This window comes from Tachypleus tridentatus, chromosome 1 (assembly GCF_004210375.1).
Source record: "Tachypleus tridentatus isolate NWPU-2018 chromosome 1, ASM421037v1, whole genome shotgun sequence".
NCBI lineage: Eukaryota > Metazoa > Arthropoda > Merostomata > Xiphosura > Limulidae > Tachypleus > Tachypleus tridentatus.
The window spans coordinates 86,132,908-86,155,283 of record NC_134825.1 but is presented as its reverse complement, the minus strand read 5'-3'; the positions used below and the strand labels follow the sequence as shown (position 1 = coordinate 86,155,283).

Sequence of the window (22,376 nt, the reverse complement as noted above, 5' to 3'; positions counted from 1 at the left end):
GGTTATTTGAAATAGTAATACATAATGCATATAATATAATAAATCGGAGACTCGTCCGAGATAAATCATAACACATAACGGTAGTCAAAATAAATGTATCAAACTTTCAGTTTTTTTTTTAGAATAGAATGAATAAGACACAAAAATTAGGAGCAAGAAAACTATATGACAGTATTATAAAACTCTATTCTACATTACATATGTTGTAATATGTTGTAAACTATTCAGTATAACTTGTTCAGTTTTAATTATATTATTTTAATCATTGTATGTTACATGCAGGTCCTTAATAAAATATGTAGTAACGACAAAAAATATGGCATGTAAGACTGATCATTTCGGATTTCACGACAACAATATTTTTCTTCGGACATCTTTATGGTAAAAACCAATGTTGGTTATAATACAAATATAATAACTCTGATTTATTCACTTAGAACGTAGTCCGAGGATCTACACATAACATAGGCTATGGACTTATGTTAGCTACAGATATCCTTAGGTTATGGAGGCTATATATATATCCAACATATAAACTCTTTAATTTAAAAGGTACAAAATTGTGTTGTGAAGATGATTTCGCTTATCTACAAAGTACAGGTGTTTGCTTATACAAATGAAGTGAAGCTCAATAAAAAGCCTTCCAGGTGGTCTATCAAAAAGTTATTTCCTTCCTTGATTCTCCTGTGCTTCATAGTTTTCTTACGTTACTCGTTGTTATGGTAATCTCAAGGAATTTAACTTTGAGTGCCAGTTGTCCCGTTTTGTGTATGGTTCAATCTACATTAAATGTGCTAACTATACACTGGATAAAGTGGTGGTAAAAATGATGCTGTACCAAAAAAATGCAAGGCTTATTCATATGAAGATAACACATAATCACCTATAGTAAATGCTTTGACACTAACGCAAAACGTCGTTTTCTGAATGTCTTTATCAACTGAAAAATGTGAAGCAGGACGAAAATGAAAATCAGTTTGTGTTACGTAGTGTCAAATCTGATATTCAAAGTAAAAACGTTTCTTTAGTTTTTAACTGATGATTTAGGCAATGTATTCATGTTGAAACAATGGTGAAAATAGGCATAAACAGCCTCGGAAAAAAGCTCCAATAATAAAAAGTCTAAAGCGAAGTATGAACGAAAAGCATGCATGCATGGGCTAAATAGCTAGACGACCCTGCTTTAGTTAGACCTCGTTTATTTGGAAAATTTCTTCTCTTACAAATAGAATTGTTTCGGCACTTTGAATCTGCCAGATTTTTTGCTTTCATTTATACCCATTTATACTTGCCTTTTAACATTGTTCATGATGAAAGTGTCTTACAAACACTCGGCTTACAGATTAAAATAAACACTTGCATGATACTTTGTGTTGTTGTTTTTATTTACATATATCATCCTTCATTTATTTTGTATTTTGATGACGTTAATACACGGCGTGATTTAGTGACTACGGATTAAAAGACCAAAGGTTCCGATAAAATACCAATTTCAGCTATTGGCGCATTATATATATAGAAGCTACAATTAATCCCGTTATTCACATTAAACCCCGACAAAGACTTTAGCGACCTGATTTCCAGTGGTTAATGAGTCGCTCACAACAAGAGCCAACTATACCTGAACACTTATTGGTATCTGACTTGTACGTTTAATTCATGTATGAATAAAATAACGTTCAGATTGAAAGTAACAAATAAATTATTCAACCATTATTCTTTGATTTTGTTTATATATTGTTATTTTATCTATTTTAATATTAGAACAGGTTATCTGTGCTGTGCCTATCACGGGAATCGTATTCCGGTTTTTATTGTCATAAGTCTTCAGACTTGCACATCTCGTTGTACATTTTACGTATTGTTTTTTGTTTGTTTAAAGTTACGTATTTATAAACAGAATCATTTTTTAATCTTATTTTTACCACCTTTCGTTAAGATTTCTTTGAACTTTTTATATTCATTCCTAACTTGATGAGAAGCAGTTGATAGAAAAAATATTTGAATTATTCAAATCTGGTGACAAAATAAAACGTTTTGTGTTTTGTTTTCACTTTTAATAAATAAATTTTATTTCTTACACTTAGAAATACGGCTATATAGTATTACACATAAGAATATGAGTCATGTTATTGCACTTAAAAGTATTGTTTATACAATTAACCTTAAAATACGGTTCATATTATTATTTCAATTTGAGATTTTAGCACGTGGATAATATACTTTAAAAATAATATCACATAAAGGTTTTTCGATTAGTGATTTTCTCTTAGGTTAAAGAACAAATTACTATAAGAAGAGAAAAAATCATCACGCTTTCTGATGTTACTGTTGCTGACAATCTGGAATCAAAATTTATATCCGCTGTAAGTTAACTTACAAAATTTGATAGTTTTGTTGGAACAAAGCCACATTAACCTAGTCACGTTGTTTACAGCGGGAAATCGAATTGAATGCTATCGGTGTGTAAACTTAGCTCTTTTCCACCGATAGGCGAAGAAGTGTTGGAATTAAAAGCAACGTAGATCTTGTTGTGATTTGCCGCTTTCTTCTCTGCAAATTAAGATGCTAGTTTTCTATTGTATAATTACTTACAATATGCAAATATGAGCATAAACTGTGATATGTAGCTGGGTTTTTTATATTTCCAATCTAAAGGTCCCTAGAATTTTTTTTAAACAGTGTAATTTGCTAACCTTGTTTTGTAGATATTTTTGTAGCAAGCTAGTATTTCTAATTTCTCTTTCTGCTTTACCTATTTATTTCGCTTATTTTCTATTTTTTCTCTTAATTTATTTTTAATTACAAATTGGTTCCCGTTTCTACCGCTTTCTGGCTAAATTTGTCAAATTAAATCTAAAGTTTTTAGATGTTGTTGTCTGATTTTTCGAAGCAGATACTTTATACAATTGTTTAACATATTTTAAATATTTACCATTACTGGCATTCATTGTTTGATTTTTTTTCCTGCATTTTACTAAGCATGAGGTAAAATACAATTTCTTCTATTATGTCTAAGTGTTTCAATTTTAAATCTTGACACCAGTGGTAAATTTTCTTACATATTACAAATGATCACATCATTAAAATATGTTTTGTTATGGAGCAGTTACAGGATCTGTAACTGATTATTATTAGCTAAATTATATAGGTTTTATCAGTTGTTTTGTTATTTTAAATATGTTTGAACATGTTTTAAAAGCTAATTTTTTTCTAATTTTCAAACAATGTCTTTGTTTATAAATAATATCATTTCAATTGGAATATTTTTACGAATTTTCAAATTTTATCATATTTGAGTTCACTTACTTTTCTTTAAGTAATAACTTCATATATGTTTCGGATATTTGTGCAAAGTTGTTCACGGCGTTAGCCGTCCATAATTTTAAAGTGATAACTGACAGATTAGAGAAAACAGGTGTTAAATTGAGGCTTAATGGTCCGGAATAGTTTCTCCTCGTGAGGATTCAATAGTTATTGTTCCTCATCTTCTGACTACAGTATTCAAAACGACACCTTTAAAGATTTATATATATTCTCTAGGAGGGTTTGTCCTTTGTTGTATCACGTTACTAATACAAAGTGGATTTTAAAAAAGGAATTTGTCCTTATTCCAAACAATTTAACCACTGAGAAGGAAGGCAGCCAGTCAACAGCACCCACCGCCAACTCCTGATCTATCTTAGTTTCATCGGATAGTGTGACTTGACCGTCACAAACCATGAATTCTCACCCACAGTCTAGGCACGCTAACAGTTATAGTCCATTTCTAGCCCAAAATTCTAAGAGCAAAAACTTAAATATATTTGCATATTAAAAATAAAACATGAATAAGAATTCGAAATGATGTGTACGTAGAGGTTTAAGTACGATATTTGATTAATTGTTTTGTTTGTTTGTTATTGAATTTCGTGCAAAGCTACACGAGGGCTATTTACGCTAGCCGTCCCTAATTTAGTAGTGTAAGACTAGAGGGAAAGCAACTAATCATCACCACTCACTGCCATCTCTTGGGCTACTCTTTTACCAACAAATAATAGGATTGACTGTCACATTATAACACCCCCACAGCGGAAAGAGCGAGCATATTTGGTGTGATAGAGATTCGAACCCTCTACCCTCAGATTATGAGTCGAGAGCTTTAACCACCTGGCCATGCCGGGTCGATATTTGATTAAATCATATAGACCAAACAGTTATGGATGCTGAAACTTGTAGAATGGACGGCAACTGCCTGTTGTGGAGACATAAGTGTAGAAGACAACGTTTTGAAAGTCTTCCGCCTTTCGTCTTCAAGTCTACTCTGCTTAAACAACCTATCAAAGTTATGGGTGCATTACTTGTGGTACTTGAGGTTTCGCATGAAGCTTTTAGTACTGTAGAATTTTCAAAAAATAACAATTCTATGCGCTCATGTCAAAGAAATAAAACGTTGGCACAATGTTAAATCTGCTACTAATTGTCGAAAACATTGATTTTATTTTTTTTATTCAACTATGACTTATATGTTTGGAGCCACATGTCATACACTTGAACATGCGAAATGTATAATCAAACAAAATTTCTTTATTTTATTTTCTTATTTTTGAACACAGTTCTCTAATTTGGTGCTGTAATTTCAAGTTTTTCTGAATGAAGACCACGTTGTTTTCCTGTAGATATCCAAACTTGATTTACTTTATTGTGAAAGGTATGAGTTGTCCAAATCTTGTTATTTTTGTTTATGTATAGCTTAGCTAATATGAACTTCAAACAAACTGAAGGTGATCCTTTTATCTCAAAACCCTGGCAACTAAATCAATAGTTTGCATAGAAATACTTCAAGGTTTTAGAGTTATAGTGTATTTGAGTGTGGGTTGATCCTGTGACAGAGTCATGTTTTTTTGAGCCGACGATACATCAAAATATTCCGCCTCGCTTTAAGCTTTCGGTGCGTTATAAGAGTAGTAGACAATTCATTAGCGTGGATGACAAACGGTTGTATGCTGTTGACTGGATGCCTTCCCTCTGTTCAGTAGTTAAAACTAGGGAGAGCAGCAGATAGCTACAGTAATTTTGCCATAAGTATAAAAATGCAAACTATATACATATGCAAAGTGTAATTTGTATGAGTAACTCCAATTACTCCATACTTTTAACGATTTCAAAGCTTGTAACTTTTAGTGAAAAGAAAATAGTTTTTTACACTGGTTAGAGTGTATGTTTGTTGAAAATGTAATCTACACTTTCAATAACATTTTGTTATTCAAATAACCCCATTGATGGAGTATTTTTTTTAAATACGCAACTATACATACATTTTGATTTTGATATCCAGTCTCAAACCACGTTATTGAATTGTAAAAAAAATGTTTACAGTCAGGCTTCTAACGCTACTTTAATTCCATGATAAATAAAATAGAAATAATAATAACAATTTCAATTATTTTAAAAATATTTGTGACTTCTCAGTTTGTGGATATAATAACGTTTATTCACTTGTTCTACACATAAATCCCTTTATTGATATTTTGTAAATTTTGTGTGATAATTATTGTTTGCAACTGTTATTGCTTGCCAAACTTCATAGCCACAGTTTAGGTATTGTCATAATGGAATATGGAGCTTCAAGAGGTTTATAGGCCCATTACAAACATGGAGTGTTAATGTTGTAAAAAACCGCCAAAAACAGACCATTCTAATGAATAGGTTAAACTGTGCAACCATACAACTTTGCTAATGTTTTGTTCATATAAATTTTGTAACTGGACAGTTCGGATATCTGATTTTCGTTTCCTAATATCCCATCGGATAGTAGATGTGACTACACATATTTAGTGCTCCTCGGGTATTAGCTACCACTTCATTGTACTATAGTATTAAATTATTTATTTCGTCATTGTTCACACAAGTAATTATATAAGTATGTGCATGGTGATCTGCAGTTCCCTCATTAGTGAGGAGCTATTACAGACATTCATGTGACAGTGTGAAACAGTGCTTCACGCTTTAGAACCTCCCTCCCATGTCACGATGTTCTTTGGAATGTGCTGGTCGCTACTGTTGCTATCATGGTCAGCTGAAAAATACAGTAACAAAACGTGAGGGCGTAATTTATATCTAAAATACATAACGTTTGTCATGGTTTCCAGAAGTTCCACTGTTTAATATTGAAAGAATTCTACTGTTTGTAGAACCTAGTAAATTAATATCCAATTGAATCGGATACTTGTCCCTTACCCACTTTACTGAGAGTAAATTAAACTGAAAGGTTCTTTTATTAGACCACGTTTATGATACATAAAGAACAATTTATGGTTAAAAATGTGTCGTTGTTTTTTTTAAAAGAAATCCGTTGATTGATAACTATTTGTGCTTGTATTTTTAGTAATGCAGTAATGTCAGTACACATTGAAACTTGAATTTTCTAATTCAGGATAGCAAATCTCCCTACACACTTGCAACCGTCGTTACAACAGAATTAGGTGTGAGAAAGCTTGTTTCTGTCAAATAGATATTGTCAGGAGGATGAAGACAGGTCGAGTTTACAAACTCTGTGGTGTTGACTGCGAGATTAGGGGAATGACATAAGCGGATATTGGAAGCATAGCTTGGCACCCCACCATAAGACCCTTCTGCGCGAACAGAAGACTTCAGAATATAGCCTAACTTTGGTACAAATTCTTCCAAGGTCTTAAAAGAGGCGTAACGGATCTCTGAGTTTCGAAAACCATAAATCCATGGGTTGATGCAAATGTTTGAGACTGCCAGGATCCCCAGATAAAACGTTACTTTCCCCGATAGTAGGTTAGTGTTATGGAATGCATCAATTAACATGCACATTTGGAATGGAAGCCACGTGATAAGAAATAGGCCTGTAGTTATTGCTAAAGTTCGACTGTATCTGGTCTCAGTTTCAACGTTCCCAGCCTGTTGGCGAAGGGACATTTCCACTGAAAAGATAGCACGCGCATGGTACCTGGCGACCACGTACACGTAAGCATAGCTAGAAAATATGAAGAACAAACAGGGTGCAAAAAGCGAAAGGAAAAGAAAAATCCTGACTTGATACCCTATTAAGTTGAAGCTGCAAGTTGTTATGTGTTTCTCAGGATATGTACTGTACAACCACAACACAGGTGTGCAACTGACAAGGAATGAATATACCCAGAATCCTATAACGTATCTGCCAATGGTGCGGTCGGTAATAATATTGTTGTAACGTAATGGAGAAGCAAGGGAAATGTAACGATCTAACGCTATTCCCGTTACACTCAAGATTGACACACCGCAGAGCAGAATAAGAATAGAAAATGGTAACAAGCAAAAAAGTGCTCTGTCTATTTTGGAACGGCAAAGTTCGAAGTAAAGAGCGACTGGAAGAACAAGTCCGATGCCTAGATCAGCTGTGCTAAGCGAGAGGACCAAGTAATTGCTCGGATTCCTGAGGCGCTTGAAGCGGTAAATGGATATTACAAGTAAAGCGTTACTACACGTAGCTAATGATGAAATAATAAAAACGCTGAGTACTGCCAAAGAGACGTCACTTGCTGAGTTCCATTCAGAGTTGAATCTTCTGTTCTTAACGTACAGAACACCATTCCAAGGTCGGATGTCTTGGGAAGCATCATCGTTTGGTAAATATTTTTCTATCGAAACTTCAGTAACGGTGGAGTTTAGAACAATGGTGGACATTTCAATGATTTCCTACCACTAACTACTTCACGTGGAGGACTAAAACAACTGTAAACATCTAGAATTCCTTCCAATCAGCATGTTTTATATGATTGAGTTTGGAACAATAGCGAACACTTCAAAAACATCTTTCCTCTTCACACCTAACATGGTAACGTTCAGGACAGTGATGAACACTTCAGGTGCTTTCCTCCTGTCAGGATATCACGTGGTAATGTATATAACAATGTTCAATAGTTCATGAGTTTTATCCCTGTCAGTAGATCACATGACATTTAGAAATTACGTTTACAGTTCAAAAGCTTCATTATTATTTGACGTGAGGTAATAACACTCAAAATAATAGTAGACAGTTTAAGAGTTTCCTTTCTGTGATAACATTCAGAATAATAGTAGACAGTTTAAAAGTGATAACATTCTGTAATAACATTCAGAATAATAGTAGACAGTTTGAAACTTTCCTTCCTGTTAACTTGTATTGTGATAACACTTAGAATAATGTGGAGGCTTCAAGAACTTCTTCCTTGTCAGCTTATCACAAATCACTGAAAAAGAAATGAAATAATCAATAAACTAAATATATCAAAAATAAATTTCACAAATATGTCACTGTTGAAATGAAATTTGCCAAACCAGAAGGAAGACATTTACTATCTAAAATGGTAGATCATTTTGCATTTCGAGTCTCAATCAATCGTTTATATTCTTAAGAGCTATAGTTTGTGTGCTGAAAGCTGGCGAGCTATTGGAAATCGATAGGCCTAAAATTTCTACAAAAATCAAGTTAACTGCAGATGTTTTCTCTCACGTTCCTCATAATTTATCTATCGCGGCGTAAAATTAGAAGTGGGTAAAAAAAGCATTTCAGATCTATCTTATATCTCATAAGTAGCTGCCGAAGCAACTTTTAATTTTTTATTGGCACAAAAGGATAAATACATTAATAAAATAATATAATATATTTGTATAGAAACACAAAAGACATAAAATTAGACTTGAATGCTTTTGCAGTAAATACCTCTGAAAACCAAATTTGGAAACTTGTAGAAAACCAGGAAGGATTATAACTGAAACAACGTTCAGTTTTCCCTGTAGTACTAAATCAATTGCAAGATCTGTAACCCCGTCACGAAACATGCTTGCCCTTTTCCAACAGTAAGGCATTATAACGTGACGGTCAATCTCTTTTTTTACGTTGATAAAGAGTAGCCCAAGAATTGGCTGTGGGTAGTGATGACTTGGCGCCTTCCTTGTTAAATTAGGGACGGATAGCCCTAGAGTCTCAGTTAATTATACATCCTAATCTTCTCCCCTCGGTAGAATATTGCTGAAAACTTGAAGAAACATTAATTAAGGCTGGAACCAAAGCACTTTGGACTTTTGACGTTGGTGAGACAGTATTACCTTGAATAGTAACTGGGTTAATCTGATCTTGTGTTTTTCCACATTTTATGATGGATTTGAACCCAAAGCCTGTCCTGTGTCCACAGGGACTTAACGAAAAGGATCTGGTTGTAAACCATCTTTGTCTTATGACACATCCACTGCAAGTTGTTGTTTAAATTCCTAACAAACATACCTGTTATGAACGAACTATTTGCATTTCCAACAAAAGTCTCATTTAGACAATAGTTATATGACTAATCTGTTTACACTAAAGATATAGTGGTGTTTTTTCTTTAACATCACTAAAGCAAGTACATTATATAGAACAATAATATATGTAGTATAAGAAATATGAAAATTCTTGTTTCATGTCAGCACAAACCTTGTTACATTGGTTTGAATTTAGCTAAAACTCTGACCAACCCTCATTTCACGAGTTGTGATTTGAATCTTACCATAAAAACGAAATATGTTGTCATTCTAGTACTTCAAATGGTAGCCAATGTATTATTCCGTTAAAGATCCATTACTTCAAACCATTTAGATTAGGTGAATCATCGATCCAAGTATCAGATACTTCACAGCCAGTGTTTTCTTTCACTGATGACACGTTTCTCTATATCATGTAGCGTAGATGTAAATATATTGATGATAATATTATATTATTTAACAATATCAATTTGGATTTCGTCTCTGTCAAGCTTAACAACCATAATACCAAAAATCACAACATTCATTAAACCTACTTCAAAGTCGAATACCTGTAGAGAATCTGGACGGAAATATAGTCTTCCTCGAGTATCACATAACATAACTAAAGTTTGAGTCGCTAGGCAACAAAAATATTTATCAGATGAAAAATCTAACTTTTTACTACCAGTTTCATGCTAATAAGTATTCCTTCAGAAATAGTTCACTCGTCCACTATACTAGTTCCCCGCTAGTACAGCGGTATGTCTACGGATTTCCAATGCTTATATCAGCAGTTCGATTCCCCGCGGTGTGCTCAGCAGATAGCCCGATGTGGCTTTGTTGTAAGAAAACACACGGCACTATACCAAAACTACTACATTAGTTGTACTGGACAATGAGAGACAAAATATTATGACACCAGCAATCAGTAAGACAATTTAAATACATAGTGTCCTAGCATTGATTTTAACCATTCTTAAGGTAGATAGAAGCTTGGGTGTATGTGATAGGGTTTGCAATGATTATAAATATGAAAGTAAGTTTGAGGGTAGTTATATTTAAAATTGAAATTAGCGAATCGTGACGATGGCTGAGTGGTAGACGATACGTTCTATAAACGTGTAGTTTTCTAGTTTAGTTTTTCAAACTTCTCAAATATAGGATAATGTTATTTTATAACTATCAGTAGCATAATAGCAGAAGATGAGTTAAAATCTCTTCTTGTGTGATCATTTAGATTTTCAGTTTTAATTATGTTAAGAATGAGCGTTGTTAAAACGTTACAGTTGTCTTAAAGCTGTTGCAAGTCACTGTCAATGAATCATCACAACAGTCAAAGGTGATAACAAGTGACTATCAGAGAACTGTCACGTGGTTGTTACAAGTACTTGTAAATAACACTGTTATTATTTTATCATGGAAATGGTTTTTGATGTACTTTATACAAATATCTCAACGATTTACCAAAATCGATTTGCTTTTATTACCACAATATTCTGGTCTACGATCTCTCGACTTTAAAACACTATGAACAAAAAATGTACTGTTTGCCACAAAATTTTGTAATGATACATATTTTAAACACAATTCATTTGTTCAATTGCAAATTTAATGGTTGTTCACACCAGAGGGATTAATACAGAAACAAGCAATACTTTCCTCTGTCGTCAATCGTGTACATGTAGTTTTCTAAACATATATTAACTTACAGCTAAGAAAGTATTAAAGCGGAAATTAAGGACCGTGCTGGTTTGAAGACGTCGCAGACAGAAATGATCTTTCCCTGGCGCCGGACACTGTGACTACTGTCATATATATATTACATAATCTCTGTCGTCAATGTAAACCAAAATATTGAATTCGCTGAAGAATTTACAGCAGATTGGACAACAAAGTCTGACATATAATTATCATGATGCACAAACTGTCAACCAACAACGTATTTTTGGCTTAATAGAAATACGTCTTATGTTTCTGTGCAAGCTGCAATAATTGAACGAGCTCTGAGTAAAGGACAGCTATATCAGTCTTTAATATTTACAATGAAACAAATGCGTTCTGGTCTAAGGAAGGAATTCCTATATTGTCAAACGTTTCTTCATAAGATTACTCTGATCCAAAGAATTAATGATGAAAAAAATACGCATAAGTCGTGTTTGCTTAGTAGCAGCAGTCATTCCACAGTCGTTACTTAAAAATAAAATAAAACACATATTCAAATAAAAACTGTTACAACTAACGTTTTTATTTACTTTTAATCATTGAAAAATGTTTAATTATAGGAAAGTGTATAGAATTTGAAATAACAGAAAATGATATTTCATACCTAAATCGCCAAGTGACCAAAATAAGGTATAAAATATGTTTGCACTATCTGGGGAAATCATACAGCGAACAGCCATTACAATGACATTGACTTGCATTGTTTCATTCTTTCTTGTCAACAGAACAGCTTAAGCAAGTTTATTTGTGAAAAGGACTATACATCAAGGCCTACAAATTGTTTACATTCCATTAAAATATCAGGCTTAATGTATTTATTTGCTTTGCTTTCTCAAACAGAACTGATGAGCCGTTAATCTGATGAAACTGGTATGCTGCAGAAGGAATAACGAATCAAAGAACAGACTGGGATCAAACATCTGAAGTATTTTAGGTTATTAGTAGTGAGTGAGTAGAGGAATATACATCAAACATGTTAAACTAAATAATCACATGAAATATGCACGGACTGCTTTGTTGATATACCCATTATTGTAGCTTCTTCCATAATAAATCATTGTCTTTCATGCCACATTGAATTTTTCATTGACTAATCACAGTTTTATTATTAAGCAAAGCGTTGTAAAGTCACATAGTGTGTGGATTTTTTTAAAACAAATTCTGGTGTTAAAATTATTTAGCAACGAACTGCCTTTTATTTATTTCTGCTTATTCACCTATGTTGGCGAGCTTCTTTTAAAATCATACTCTCATCAATGAACACAGAGTAAACAAAAAAGGGTTATTTATAGGTCAAAACATTTCGCTACAAACTAATATGCTCTTAAGACCAGCATTTTGTGTTTATGTACAATGAAAAGTAGCAATGCAAGAGGATTATGATTCATCATACACTGTGCTCCTGATGTCTATGGTGCTTTTAGCAAGTTTCTTGCTAGATACCAGTAATAAACTACTTAAGTAGGATGTGTCACTTGTAAACAATCTCATTGTTATGTTCTATCACAGTTTGTCTCTTCATCATGCTCTTGCAGTAGTAAATATTTATATATTGTGAATCACAAAAATCATTAGTTAACTAGATAACCTATTTTGTTAAACTATTATCACGTATAATGATGTAATTATAAAATATACAGTTGCTTTATATTTTCGCTGCTTTACTATTCTAACATTAAAAGCAATTTAAAACAGAGAAGTGAAAAAACTTAAATCTGTTATCAATCTACATATACCAAACTTATTTTAAGAAACCGCTGAAAGACAATTTTCCAAACGTTCATTGCTTCTGTTCTTATTGTTGTTATTTCACTACCCAGTGAGTGTAGAATGTTTCTCACGCTGAACAGTGTTTAATGTGGTCTAAATTTCTCTGTTTATCAATGAAGCCTAGGAAATGTTATCTTGCATAATCAGTTCTATTTTTGACATCCTCCATTTTTCACCTCAGAGCTAGTAGTTTGGACTGTGCATTTAAAAAGCCAGTGCATTCTGACACATTTTCCCACATTGTTCGCAGAATAGTTATCAGTGATTTTGCTTCGAGAAATAAAGCAAACAAATTCATACACAAAGAAAAAATACACAATGACACAAAAGTATAAGGATATGAAATTTTGTGTTTATGAGAAACGTGATAAGAATCATATTTCGCTCACTCTCTCTATTCTTTTAAATATGCAATTGCAAAAGAAAGATGACGAAACACAAACCAAGTTCTTTCTGTTGTCTAAAAAATAAGTCATTACAAAGCGCACTGTTTGCAAATACAGTATAACACATGTAAAGTGTTCTTCTCTGACACTTTTTAGAAAATCTCAATTCAAACAGCTAACGTATTATATCGATGAATATCCATATGGCATCATTTTGGTCACTGATTTATATAACTGTGTCAATTAACTGTACGTAAAATCATATTGGTAACAAAAAAAGCATCATAAGCATTTTGTAACACTTGTTACGTGTATAAAAAGATATAAAAACACGTAAATATTTTTTCGTTTTTTTTCATTTGATAATATCGAGCTGCTTGGAAATAAAAGCGATTATATCTTGAAAAATGTTGGTGAGTTAAATATACCTACATTCAGAATGTCATTAATTTAAAACTTAATTAGAAGGGCTGAGTTTGGCCTAGTGCTTATCCGGAACGGAAGGTCCAAGATTCGAAACTGCGATATACACTGAAAATTCTCTGTACTTTCAGCCGTGAGCGTTTTACAAAAGAGACAGTCAATCAGTAGCTGTACCTAATTAGGATGTATAGTATACATAAAGGGTATTCTGATCTTCACATTACATAGAAATTAGCAATTGATTTATTTTATATCTAGCAACAACAGACGTATCATATACAGTATGTGTACACACAAGCATTATTACCATGGAATAATTATACGAAGGATTTTAAATTAGAAAGATTCAAAATAATAAAAACTGGCAATATGTTTTTATTTTAAGGTGAACATGTAATATTTTCTTTAGTTTTGTTTTTTCGGCTATCAAAATTTTGTATCGTTTTAACAAAAAGACAAATGAAAAAAAAACAATTTATTTTACCAAACAGACAGTTTAGCAGCTAATATTAGGTCCCGTTAAAACGAAATTAACTTTATAATAACGTCTGAAAGCCAATGATCCTCTGGTTTCTTTATTATAAGAAAAAATTATCTTGTATATCCTTCAAAAACACAATAGTTTAAAATACTCCAAATAACTTTCACTTTATTAGTTACTGATTTCATCGGACTTTGAATTCATACATCTATGGTTCACGACCCGCTTCCTCAAAATTACACTATGCACTTTTCAGCTGTGGGTGTATTATAAGCGTAGCGGTCAATTCCAATTATTCAGTCAAATAAAAGTAGCCCAGAGATGGCGATGGGTGCTGTTGAATATAGATCTTCCTTCTAGTCTATATGTTCAAAACTGAGGACTTCTATGCACAATGAGCTATTGTGTTGCTATAATACTTAAGCAATGACAACATTCTGAAATAAAGTTGTCCCTCTTAATCACTTACCTACCAGCGGTAAATTTGGCGGATTTTAACGTTAAAAACCGGGTTTTCATAATCTTGGTTGACACAGTTCATTATATAAATTTGTGCCTAATAAAAAATAACCAAACGTTTAATTATTATGAACGTAACAGATTTGGGGTTGAAACTGTGATGACCTAAGTACATTATTTCAGTAAGTTTTGTTTAAGTAATGTCCAGTTGTTTCACGTGTTTGTATACACATCTGTTTGGAACATATAAGAAAACATTTGACTGAATAGGTTCAGTCATTTCTGGTTGTATTTCATCTTATGGACGGGAACACCTAATTACTCAGTTTCTACTAGCCAGCTATCGTCATGTGCTTCCACAAAGTTATAGGGCATATTGCCAACTATTTGATTGATGGCACTGATAGAAATTAAAAAAACTGCAATTAATTGTCGAGTTTTAGTAGTGGAAAACAATTACTTCAACTTCAAATAAAACATGAAAACTGATCCTTGTTTAAAAACGGTTTATTTAAGTGACTTTTCCTTTAAGGAACAGAAAATATAAATATGTCAAGAATATACTGAGAATTAGTATGTAATTTTTCACTGGAAGAGGTGCTCTAGTGATTAGCCTACACGACTGTCAACCCCTGTATTCAAGGTTCGGGTTTCATTGTCGCAAAATCACATTCCGCATTTTTGAGCTATTTGTGCACTTTTGAGTTGTGGGTGTTTTGTAATACTAATAGTCAAAGCTTGCTGTCTCATTAAAATAACACAAGAGTTGGCTGTGTTACTATTGATTAACTGAATATTCTCTAGTCTATCAGTTCAAAATTAGGGACAACTAAAACAGCTAACCCCTCTATAGCTTTGAGCTAATATCTGAAAGGAACAAATAATTTAAATAGCAGACATACAAACAATTTCTTTTTTGCAAATTTAGCACGACACAGATTTACCTTTAAACTTTAACACTTCTTCCTTTCTGTTACTTTCTGACACTTCAGTTACAAAATACGTTTTCAAAATCTTTATTTCGATTAAATTTCACTCAGTGTTACAAAACTAGAAGCTCGTCACGTTTTAGGTAATCAGTAATTGGTCATAACATTTGACCCGCTTTTTTTATCAACAACTTAAATGTCCATATCTACTTTGCTTTTTAAAATCAGCGCCATTAGAAAACTGGATAATTTGGGACTTAATAGTTTCTTTTTAAGATGTTTGTTTCTTTGTTTATAATAGATCAAAGCTACAACGGGTTATCTGTTGTGTCTACCAAAGACAATTAAGCCCCGGATTTCAGTGCTGTAAGGCCTAAAAATTACCGCTATCCTACCAGAGGATATATATATTTGTGAGAAAATAAAGCAACATGTAACAGCATTTTTCTCGCATTTGTTCTTACAACAATTCAGTTCCCACTTAAGCAAATTTTCTCACTAAAATTACATAACTTTTATGTAATACACGTAGTAGCACCTGCAATAGTATCTGTCGCTATGATATTTCACCAAAAGCTAAATTGGGGAGACTATTTTGTGGTATCACACACACTCAGACGGTTTATTAGCTCCGAAATGCAGACCTCTACTATGGGGCCCAAACCACGCTCTCAAAAAAAAAAAAAAAAGATAAAAGGGGCAGAGTACGCATTTAAATACTCACGTGGAGACTATATGTGAACTTAATAGATACTTTCATATTATACGTAACGCTATAACATAATGTCTTAAGTATTTTAGTTGAAAGTATATAGCATTTAATGCTATAAGAAGTAAAACGTTACATTTTAACTGCTCAAACCACAAATGTAAACACCCAGATTAACAAGGAGTAATAATCTATAGGAAGAGGCGAGAAACTTATATAGTAGAGATAAACAATTAGAATAAATTACAAAATAAAATATTATAGCTGAGATATGGAACAACTAACATTAAGGCTGTTTTAATGACGTCGAATTATCTGCAAATGATGCAGAACAATGTAATTATACTTGGAAGGATGTTAAAAATGTAACGCCCGTAATGTGTAAATTGAAAGTTACATTATAATTATCTTGTCTAGCCCTGGAGAGTTAAGTGATTAAAACGTCTAAGTAAAAGCACGCTTGTAAACGACTTTTTTAAACGTGCTTTCTCTCTGTATGCATTTAGTTATTAACCCTATATAACGAAAGTGTTGTAGTTTTTTATGCAGTTATTATTACATAGCATTTGTCTTTTACCATATAAAGTACTCAAGAACGTAATACTGAAGATTCTAGCAAGTGCTTTCTAACAAAATTAAATTTTTTGTGCTTGACGGAGTTTGTAATAGTATGTTTATAAATACCAGAACGATCTTACAGCTATTCCAAATTTCTTCGTTATATTTAATAAGCGCAGTTCACCAAGCTCAAAGTTTCTGTTGCAGGGCATTAATCAAAGCTTCTTTTGTTTCTTAAAGATACATGGAGAATGATTAATTTATTAAATCACTTTAATTATACATTTTAAATAGTTTAAAATAAGTATTCATTTTGCTTTGAAAAACAGTGTTGCGGTGCACCACTAAGGCTCACGTTCCTGTTACTTTAGATTATATTTGTCAGCTTTTCTCGGGGCTCTCCATTTAATTTCAAACAGGACGACACAATGTCAAATTTAATTATAATGGCATAAGATAATGCTTTATGATCACATCAAAAGCTATATATATTGTACAGTTTACGGTATAGTTATAAAAAGAAAAAGTGGACATTTCCTTCTACACGAAATATTTATATGATTTTTATGAAGGTCAAAAGATTATTGAAAAAATCAAACTAATTATCAGAAGCTGGTGGACCTTTCATATATTTTTAGAAAATGTGTGTGGTCTTTCGGCCTTTTCTTCACTGGAGAAAACACAATTAAATGTTTGTCTTGAACAGGTATCCTAAAAATTGTATTAGAGCTCTGAAGCTAAGTTTATGTTGCAGGCTTAGCTCTGCGTATTCGTGCATTCGTTACCAGTTTAGACCGTACTGAGTCACTGCCAATCTTGAAAAAAGGCTATATTTAACACTGTATGCGAGGAATTAATGAAATTGTATTGAAATGAAGAATTCTCATTGTTTTTTGGTATTTCTGGGATAAACACAAAGTACTTCAAACTGAATCTGATTCACTTATCAGTTTTCAATGGCACAGCATGTTTGTTTTTTTGCAATTATTTTTGTTGGAGAATGCAATATTCATTTCTTGCTTTTCTTGGGGTTTCTACGCTCAAGACTGAAGCCTGTTAATATTTTTTTATATTTGGCTTATTAAAACGTTTTAAGTAAAGCTTGTCTTTCCCTCAAAGGTATATTTCTTAAGTAGAATAAAACATTTGTCCAATCTTTGCAATTTATCTGTTTTATATATGTTAAAATAGAAAAATATTTCCTTTCTTTTTAGATAGTGAGATTGTGTTATAGAAACCTTATATAATATTATATGATGCAATTTTCTTTTTGTTCAAGTGCACGGATCAAACTTCGAATTTTAACGATATAAGACCTCGTCAACTTTACCGCTTTTCCATTGAAAAACTTTACTCAGTGTCTATTTTTCTATTTCTGATTAGTTTTTGCACATGAATAGGTTTCTTATTTGTAGAATACATCTTAGACAATAATCATAAAGTTGAGAAATGATAACTTACCTTTTTTTCTTCACTTTAGCTTAGAAATATGGAGAAACAAACCAGACTACGGTGATATAAATAACTAAGTAAAGTGTATTTCTATTGTAAAAATTTGATAGATACTCCTCGATTGCTGGGATTTATCAGGGATCCTAGGTGGTTTAGCGGTAAGTGTTAAGACTTATCACACTGGAAATCAGATTTGGATACACGTTGTGGGCAGGGCACACATAGCTAATTGTGTAAAATTGTGCTTAACAATCACATAAAATGTCTTCGGTCTCTAACTCACAGTTACGCAAGACTATTAAGGTTTGATTTCTATCTTGTCAAAAACGAAACAATTGTTTCTAACGGCTTATATCGATTATACAAAGTACTTTTTGAGGCGCATGGAAATATTAATTCGTAAGGCAAACAAGTTGTCCTTAACACACTTTCAGAAAGTTCACTTGGAGTACATGATATTCATCTCTGTTTCTTGAGGTACGAAGCTATCCGTATTGTGTAGGGCTTGTTGATATTGAAACTGTGTTTAATTCACGTTTAATTCAGCAAAGAATCGTTTTAACGTAATCTAAGGATTTATAGGTCGAAGAATAAGTTTGGTGCAAGTAAAAGGATTTCTGTCTGACAAACGTGAGTCCTAAATTGCGTATTTCAACATACAGTTGATCAGCTATGCTGAATTACGACTGGTAATAAATTGTATTGTCATAGAGAATGAAATATTACATGTGCGAGAGAAAAGAAATAGAATAGGACATATATCATACTCTGTTAGAAACAAACAAAATAGACGAAATTAAAAAAAAACACGTTAAGGCCTGTATGAATCATACAGTTCCAACTTATATACAATTAAATTTTCAACAAATGCCTTACTTTACGTTTTTTACCACTACTTGATGGACCTTCATCAAGTTTTATATGGTGATTTACTGAGTCCTTATGGAGAAACATACAAATTTTTAGTTTTTTATTCTGCGTTTTGCGGTCTTTATGGGCTTTTTTGCGTTTTTTACTACTACGTCGCCTCTTTTGATGGATTTTCGTCAAAACTGATATGAAGGTATTTGGGTCTATGAGAAGATATATGCAAATTGATGGTTTTACATTTTGTGTTTTGTAGTTTCCATTGGTGTTTTTGCATTTTGTACAATTACATATAAGGGAATCTGTTTTTCATATCGTAAGATAGCCTTTCATTAATCATTACGTCATATAACTTCCATTCAGGGTACGAATACTCCTGCTATTATATATATATATATATATATATATATATATATATAAAACCGTTACATAAAAGTGTGACATTATTATTATATTCTAGCCAACACATAACTTTCAAACAAAAGGATACATGAATTCCGAAATTCATTTAAAAACAAGACATCATTAAGCACAAAGGTATACAATCGGCTATGTTCTCCGCGAGCATTGAAACCTGATTTTCACCGTCAAAATCCCTTAAATTTCACGCTGAGCCACCAAAAACAAATAGATGACAAATTCGACGACCACCCCTCTTAGATGCCACATCTGCTGCCCCCTCTCTGACACTTCCTGGGGGCCTCAAGAGTGCCTGTTAAGTGTGGCAAAGGTTTGTGAAAACGCTTTGGTGCCAGAAGCCAACATATAAAAACTTGTTTGTATTATATATAAATGGATGACATAATTGCTCAACGCACGGGAAAAAACAATAAATTAAGCCACAGAACAATAATTTTAAATATTATATGAACATGTAGGCTTTTTTTCTGTATTATTTACTTTATCCTTTAATATTTGCCTAAAAGTATACTATGTCGTATGCTGAAGATAAAATGTAGGGTATGAAACACCCTCATTAGCTAACTAATTGTGATGTTCATTGATTTGTCTAGTTTGAACGTTTGGTATATGTGTGCATTCATCTCTGTAAAACAGATAACGTTTTATTACTTTTAATCACCTTGGCATCACAGATTTGTGGAACAAACGTGACTACTGCAACATGATACATTTTCGTCAGTTACTGCTATGTAGTTCAATTGAACGGACACATCAGTTTTATAAACCTTGTGCATCATATAATTATAATACATTTTCGTGAAAACGTCTGTTTGTTGTTTCGTATGTTCACACTAAATTATATACCAGATAATCATTATGTGTTATGCAGGGAAGTCCACATACTGGAGTAAGAAAATATCAACTTAGAAATGCATGTCATGTAACTATTAAATCAGCATGAGAAAATAGTGCCCATTAATCAAGATATTTATCTTGCTGCTATTCTCATTAAAAAACTTACAACGTTAGTGATAAAAATTATCGAACGAATTTGTTGTTGCTAAACAAAATTTCATTACTAGAGAAAGCATACATTTATATTTGTTACAATATACCATAATTCTATCGAATAATACTGCGGATAATAAACACATAAATGCTTATCAAAATTAAATTTTAAAACTGCCTCATAAATCTATAACGAACAATTAAAGATACGTCGTCATCACATGACATGAATATCTCTATCGAAAATGATATTGATAATGTTTAAACTCATATCACTTTGTTACTATAGATTATTAGATTTATTTAAAGTTTGATAAAAAAGTGAAATTTGATGTCTAGCTGTTTAAAGAGCATACACAAAATAACTATCAACCCTTATTTAAATGTTATTAGCAATAAGAAGTTTCCTATCATTTAAATTTCATAATTTCTTATTATCGCACAAAACAAGATAAACAAAAAACTGTAAAATTGATAAAAATAAAATTTAAGAATGGCGAAATAAACCTTTTTCAATATCCATGGCTAGCGATAATACATTTCCAGACGTTATTTCTAGGTTTTCATGAATTAACAAAAATGTATTACCAAGCCAGAATTCCATCCTAAATTATTTTAGAAGTTGAAATTTATTTTACTTTTCAAAAGGGATTAAACTTCATTGTTTGAAATTGAGACAGTTTTTGAAAAGTTATAGGTATTTGGTAACTAAACTGTTCCGAAAGTTTTGTATTTCCACACACACTCAAAAACGAATGAAGTAAAGTAAAACATGATAAGAAAAAGGCTTTTTATATAGCACTTCCTTACATATATGCTGTTGTAACTGGGTGTAGACACACCGTTTTAATGATATTAGTGTATAATGTGTACGGTTTAACTTAAGAGGCCGGAAGAAGGTTTGTTTGTTTTTTAATTTTGCGCAAAGCTAGCCGTCCATAATTTTGCGGTGTAAGACTAGAGGGAAGGCAGCTAGTCATCACTATCTATAGCCAACACTTGTGCTACTCTTTTACCAACAAATGGTGAGATTGACCGTAACATTATAATGCTCCCGCGGCTGAAAGGGCAAGCATGTTTGGTGGAACGGGGATTCGAACTCGCGACCCTCAGATTACGAGCAGTGTGCCATAACCACCTAGTCATGCTGGGCCCCGGAAGAAGATGATATTCTTATCAATAATTTATATTAACTTGTGCGGTGTGATCATGTGAGAAAGTATAATATCGAAAGCTTATTTCTTAAATTTCTGTCCACTCTTGTTCCCAGCGCACATGATTATTGATAATTTATTACATAAATATCAGGATAAAATTAGGGATTGTATGAATTTGCATGCATCCATTTATTTAAATTCAGCCTGATTAATTTCGAATAAAATAAGATCATTCCTAATTTTTACTTATTTTTTATTGTACCGTTAGAGTTAAGTTTTACACAAATCAGATTGGTATGCAATAGAAGATAATCAGAAGCAGTTAACTGGAAGTTTTTGTAAATAATTTTGACAAATGCAACTTACCCTTTTTTTAAGGGTGAGCAAGCTACGCACTTGGATGAAATCTACACTGGATTGTTATAACTGTTTCCATGCCAATAGATGGTTATGAATCGTACTATATGTGCGTGACTAAGATGCTGTGTTCTGGAATTTCTGAATCGGGGATCCTTTTCACTACAGTTTAACAATGTACCACCCAACGTCACAAAGTGTCTAAACTGTGATTGGATAATTGAACCGGTGACGTTTACTGGCTCCTCTTTGTCGATTGCGTGGTTAAAGACAGCATACCGTACTATAGAAACTATTGCACTACCACTGAAAAAGGAGATAAAACACTCTGAAAAATTCAGTAATTCTTTACTTTAATGACACCTTCACAAAACAGTGGAAAGAAAGGCGACGACTGAACAAGTTTTAATAGAACAGATGGACTGAAATATTTAGTAGCAACTA

The 22,376-nt window shown here is 32.6% G+C and overlaps 1 protein-coding gene across 1 annotated transcript; it reads right to left on the bottom strand.

Moving 5' to 3' along the window:
- Positions 1-6,238: 6,238 nt before the first annotated feature.
- On the bottom strand, positions 6,239-22,080 carry LOC143254501 (adenosine receptor A2b-like). The gene is made up of 2 exons (XM_076509678.1): positions 21,942-22,080; positions 6,239-8,219 (listed from the first exon to the last, which is right to left on the bottom strand). The coding sequence occupies exon 2, from the start codon at positions 7,672-7,674 to the stop codon at positions 6,430-6,432; it is 1,245 nt and encodes a 414-aa protein (XP_076365793.1). The 5' UTR covers positions 7,675-8,219; positions 21,942-22,080; the 3' UTR covers positions 6,239-6,429.
- Positions 22,081-22,376: the final 296 nt, after the last annotated feature.